Source organism: Hetaerina americana, unplaced genomic scaffold, assembly GCF_022747635.1.
Source record: "Hetaerina americana unplaced genomic scaffold, ioHetAmer1.1.p SCAF_20, whole genome shotgun sequence".
Classification (NCBI taxonomy): Eukaryota; Metazoa; Arthropoda; class Insecta; order Odonata; family Calopterygidae; genus Hetaerina; species Hetaerina americana.
Window position 1 is genome coordinate 1,423,918 of NW_027286764.1, and position 6,332 is coordinate 1,430,249.

Genomic DNA, 6,332 nt, shown 5'->3' on the forward strand with positions numbered 1-6,332 from the left:
GATTATAAACTTTCTAATACTACTGATGATCAAAAAATGTTTTGTAGCACCAGTCCATTTATTTGATTGCCACACCTCACATGTGATTAAGACTGGGAAAACTGACCAGAGTCATTTGAAGATCAAAATATCATGAAATAGTGTGCATATAAAATTTGTGATTGAAAGGCTACCTTGAACTCTTGCACTCCAAGGTATTATACTGAAAATGTAGTGTACTCAGAGGCAAAATCACCCAATTTCTTAGCTCTTATTTGTTAGTTGATCTACAAAATGGGAAGCTATTTTTTTAATTTAAAAGGAAAAAGAACTTAAAATTGTCTTGTGTGCAATTGAGAAAATTAATTTTACTTCATCCATACCGATGGGTCAAAAATATAGGAAGATGTTTGAACAATATAGTAACCTTGGATGATTTTTTGATTGGTGATATTTTTACCTATCTAATAATCGTGCTTCAATTATATTTTTTGTAATAAGTAAATGAACAATGCAGGTGCTATATACTTGATTTGAGGTGATATATACATAGAGATTGGTCTGTATTGTTTTTCAATATGACCTAGTATTCCCTGTGTGTCCCTAGTTTGAAAGCTATCATTAGGTTATGTCTGTTTAGTTGTACTAGATGATCTTTTAAATTCTATTAATGCAGGAATTACAACGAAGGCTAGACCAGACCTTGGGGAAGCCTGGCAGTTACCTTGCTGGTATTGACAGAGCTGGCAATGTGAAACCCATGACTATTGGTGCTCGCCTTTATCGTGTGGAGCAGCAGGTATTTATTTTATCAAACATGTATTTTATCCTTTCATGAAATTGATTTCCTGTGAAACAATGTGACAAGGTAGCAGTCATAATTTATAAAATACATAAAAAATATTAATTAAGAGGGCTAGATGATAATATCAAATTCTATTGCAAAGGTGGATGTTAAAAAGTTATAATGAAGACCTCAGTTGGAGAAGTGCAACCATCAGTTATGAAAAATTAAAATAACTGTTGATACTAAAAGTAAAACTTAGAACATTTGTCCTTGCAGTAAAATTAAATTTAAAAAATGTCTTATTCTCCATCACCGATTTCCATTTATATCATGTTTTAATGCACCAAAAATATTTAAAATTCAAAGGCCCAGTGTAGGAGGAGGAAATTGCCCTTGAATCTTAGTTGGGAATCTTTTTTTGCAACTTGGGGATTTATTTAATACAAGACGCCAGGCAAACTTCCATCCATTCCACAATCCAGCCAAGTACTCTGCTAGCTGGTGCTCAATCTCAAGCTGAATTTTAGCGCCTTGACGTCAAGTCTATGAATCATCCATTAAAACTGGCATCCGATCCATCATGAAAATTACTATACACCTATGCTTTTATGTCCAATAGTGATCTAATCTAGATGAGGCTTTGGATATGGCACATTCTCTGAAATTATGTCATTTGAAGGGCAAGACAATCAACTCACCAGCAAATATACTGCATAGATTTGGTGAAGTGATGAAACCCCAGAAACTAGTCCTCATAATTTTGAAGGAGTTAAGGCATGAAACAAAAGATCAACAGTTCTGCACTGGGAATACATTCTCCATTTTATGAAATGACCAAGACTGAACACCTCTGGGGAAGTGAGGATGCTCGCCATTTGTATTTTGTGGTTCACCATTGAAACTTTCCACAAAAGAAAGGACTGATAGAAGAAAGAACTTTGTTCTCTCTTCTATCAGGCCCATGTGTAAAGCCCTTGAAGTCAACTTCCACTCAATAGCTGCAGTAGGAATAGTTGCACCAATACTTTTGATATCATTTCCAATGACGATGTGGATGAATAGGACTAGATAAAATCTCTAGCATTAAAGCAGTGACACTCGAGACAGGATGGAATTTTTTGCTTTCAAATTGGTGCCTTATTTCCTTTGCTTTCATATAGGTGCCAATATTTCCTTTTAATGTCTCCCTAAGCTTGATTAGTGTTAACTATCTTCATATACATCATTATCTTTCAAAAGTGATTAACCTATTACAATACAAAGTTTTATCAGAAAACAGTGATTTTCTCTCTTGCACTCAAGAATATTATGGGGCTAAAACAGATTGAGGCACAAATACCAAACAGTTGCCCAGGAGTGCATTGTTTCCCATGCATAAAATGCCTCTTTTAAATACTTTAGCAGTCCTTGATTAATGTTGATTCCAAAGTTGAGCTGGAGTGTATTTTTTCCTACCTATGGTATTGACTTCTGTAGACCATATTTAAATGCAATTGATCAAAAAAATTATTTCATTACTTGAAGTTAAATTTGTATGTTCTATTACTCACCTTTATTTTCTCTGACGGAACATTATAGTCCAGTAGGTAGAGAATTGAACCACTGCATTATAGCTCAAGTCCCAGGAATGCCTCTGGGCACCCTCAACGTCATTCAAGCCATATGATTTTTCAGGCACCAGAACTTTCTGGGAAATCATAGATGGCATTGGGAAAGGATCCCACTAATGTGTGAATTCCCCTACACCATTCGGCTTAGTGTTGGGTGAGCTTTACCCTTACCAGTCACACTGACCTTTGACTTGGAAACTGGGGTTGATTTTTTCTCTGCATTGCCAGCTAGGAAAGAATTCATCTTAAATTAAAAAGATGTATTTCAGATACAATGCATAAAATTCGTATTCAACAATAAACAGGTACTTGGATGTATATTTTTTTCTAAAATGCAAATGTAATGCCTTCCCTCATTAATTGCCATTTATTTAACTTAGATTGTTATTATTTTCAATGTATCAATCATCAAAGCAATTTGTTAAAAAAACAATGGAAAATACAAGTAAAGTACATTCACAAATAGCCATTGAATTGATGAATACAGTCATAGCATCTTACCATTTTTTGTGGGTTTTAGCACATTTTTGAAACTGAGCTATGCCATTTATTTGTTTTTTGTCCAAATTTCTGAGGTAAATTATGCAATCTGCTTTAACTTTGAGATGTGATTCTCTCTTTTCCTCCAAAGAAGATGATTCTGAAATTTTAGACTATTTTTCACAAAGAAATACTAGAAAACTAGCCTTTTTTTGAATCTGTCGTCAAAAAGTCCCAGGCCTATCTTTCTCAGGATCTGCCTCTAAATTAGTTCTCAGGCAAGTTACTTTCCAGGCTATTGTTTCTGTAAATTACTTACGCCTTGAGTTCCTCATATTTAAAAACCTAAAAACCTACTAATGACTATTAATTGCAATGTCTCACAGTATTATAGCATCACACCTATTTTGTCAATTGTGTCTGCTCCTGAATTTGCGAAATTATAGTAGGTAACATAATCTTGGGCTTAATCATCTTTCCCTATCTGTCATAAACCAGAGAATGAAGATGCTTATAGGACACCATATTAGCATTTTAATTTTACTTCATCACCTATGATAATAACCTCGGTTATTTTTGAAAAATAAAAATTTGATTCCCTCAGCTATAATTTACTATGCACAATATGCTTAGTTAGCCCACCATGTTAAATATCTGATCGAAATAATTGCATTTTCTTTCAGCTTGCTGTTATGGACAAGAAAATTGACCAATTAGTGTATGTTCTAAATGCGGTTGCACAAAACCAACAGATACCAATAAAATCCATTGAGGATGAAGTATAGTGGATTTTTCCCTTAGGGATTTCCTCTGAGAGTCAGTAAAATATTTTTCTGTGTCTTTTAGCTGAATTGACTTCTGTCTGAGGTTGAGGTTCTATGGACATATTTTTTCCATGAATGGAAATTCCCGATGGGAAATATATAAATATGCATGTGTGCTTTATGTATATATATACATATATATATGTGTATATATATATATATACATATATATATATGTATATATATATATATATACATATATATATATATATATATATATATATATATATATATATATATATATATATATACATACATACATGTATATGTATATATAGATGTTTTCGTCGAAGTAACACAGAAGTGCTGGATAACAAGCTTTGACAGCAACAAATGTTTGTTGCTGCATATATATATATACACACACACACACACATGTATGTAAGTGTTTATTTATTTATTTATTTATACAAATGAAATGTGGGTTAGATGGTTTTGGCCTGCACATGAATGCACATAATTTGGCACCAGCTGCTGTAGCTGTCTTAGAGAGACAGCATGAGTGCAACTGCATCATGAAGCTCTTCAGAGCCACCGCCCTCTTCCTTGGTGTCTTCAGATGCAGTCCACTTGGAGCATGAGTGCGTGGCAAGTTGAGAGGTGTGTAATACCTACATGTTGAAATACCTAAAGGTTGTTTTTGGTTGAAATTCCGTTTTCAGCTTTTAAAAAAAAATTATTTTTCTCAGTCTCTATTTCTTGTTACATTTGTTCGAAGCTTGTGTTACAGACATTTTTACAGCTAAAATACCTCATGCATGTGTTAATTCTGTGATTTTTCTTACTAAAGACAAAATGTTAAAACTTTGTATTTTTTACGGCCTTGTATATTGGTAGCATTTTAGCAATTATTGGTGTATTCCATTCTGAATACCTACCAATGCTAAATGCAGTTGTGTCTTTATGTGAATGTGGATTGGGAGCTATGTAGTATGGCTGATGGAGAAGTGAGGGTGGTTAGATACCATGGGAAAAGTGGATCGTATAAAAAGCAATAGATCTGTCTCATACTCCTGTATATTAAATTTTGAAGATATCTCAAACGGGTTATTGTGGATTTCTAAACGAATATTCAAATTTTGCCAATCATAAATAATTTTATTTTGTAACCAAAGTATAAAACTAAGAAGCAAATTTTGGAAATTTCATTGAAAAATCTCTTTGTAGATTTAACTAGGGACCATAAATATCGGCTCACTATTTTAATGAGCATCCCAAGTCCAAATCAATTAGATGAAGCTAAGATAGATAAATTTTAGCATCCTCTTGTTGAGAGTAGTAATTCAGGAAATGCTTTCAACTGCAATGCTTATGTTGACTCCTTTGGTTTATTTTACTACATGCAAATTTATGTATGCATATGGCTAAGAAGTACCTGCTAATAATTCAATGTCCACCCAAATTAATGGTAAATAACTTTAAAAACTGTGAAAAAGGGGAATTTATAACTTATTTGAAAAATGGAGGGGCTATTTATGCTAATTTTTGCCTTTGATATTACAAAACTCTATTTGAAAATCTTCCAAGGAGTCCATAGCTTGATTCCCTCACTGTTAAAATAATAAGAAAGAACCATTGAATTGCAATAAATTGCACTGGCGCAACCTGTTGAGTAGATGTAGAATGTGGGATCAGGGACTCCCTTCAAAAGTGATCCAGATTTATGCCTAAAATTCCATTCTATTTTGGAATGGACCTCATTTTTTCTTATATTTAGCATAGCCTTTTTAGTGAATTGTCTCATCATGTTTCTGCATATCTTGTGATTATTATTCATGAGTGCATCATATGGTGCTGTATTAATGGAAAGTGAGGCATATTCATTCAATCATATGGTTACCTCTGTTCATGGATAATGGTGAATATTACCCTCCATTAAGATCTAAAACATGTGGGTGACCAGTATTTATTCAATTTCTTCATAAAATGCATCAACTTCAACGAAATAATTTATTTGATATGCACCTTGAAAACGTAGTGTCTTAAAGAGTAGTGACTTTCACTTGTTACTATTTAGATGTGATGATGGTGATTAACATCATATTTTTAGAAATTTATACCTTCAAATCATTCTCCATGGTAGAGAATTCTTGTCAATAAGACCCCTTAAAGATGAGACCAATGCATTGTAATTTTAGGTAAATTGGAAAGAAGGGTGCTTTTTGAAGTAACGCAGTTTCATGATGCCTGGGCCAGTCACCTTTTGATAAAACAACATTTCACCTAGCTCAATCAGCTCTTCCTTATATATTTGTCAACCTAATCATTAGTGCGAATGTAAACTTAATTTATCTTCAAATCATGACAAGCTTGTCTAAGGAAGATAATCAAATCAATAATTGGCTCAGCTTTTCAGGCTATTGAGGCAATGGTACTCAAAAATTCAAAACTTGTATCAATAAGGTAACTTTTTGCAGGTAGTTATAAAGCAAACAGAAAATCAACACTGGGTTCATTTCCAAGCATTTTTGTAATAGATAATACAAGGGCACTGATAGAATCCAAGAAAATTAACTAGGAAAGATAATGAAGTATTACTGTAGTGTTTACATAAAAGTTCTAATTAATAAAAACTCACGCACGGTTACTTTCCTTCATATTTATAATATTGTATTTGTGATGGCCAGCTCCACAGAATGATTTTGGTATTAC

At 33.2% G+C, this 6,332-nt stretch overlaps 1 protein-coding gene across 3 annotated transcripts in view; it reads left to right on the forward strand.

Moving 5' to 3' along the window:
• Window positions 1-3,784, forward strand: part of LOC139688526 (potassium voltage-gated channel subfamily KQT member 1-like) — a 311,370-nt gene extending 307,586 nt beyond the window's left edge. For all 3 annotated transcript variants that reach the window (XM_071586043.1, XM_071586044.1, XM_071586045.1), the window contains 2 exons: window positions 656-778; window positions 3,540-3,784. In XM_071586043.1, the coding sequence (XP_071442144.1) occupies window positions 656-778; window positions 3,540-3,641 (225 nt within the window). In that variant the 3' untranslated portion in view covers window positions 3,642-3,784. The remainder of the gene's footprint in view (window positions 1-655; window positions 779-3,539) is intronic.
• The last annotated feature ends 2,548 nt before the right edge of the window (window positions 3,785-6,332 follow it).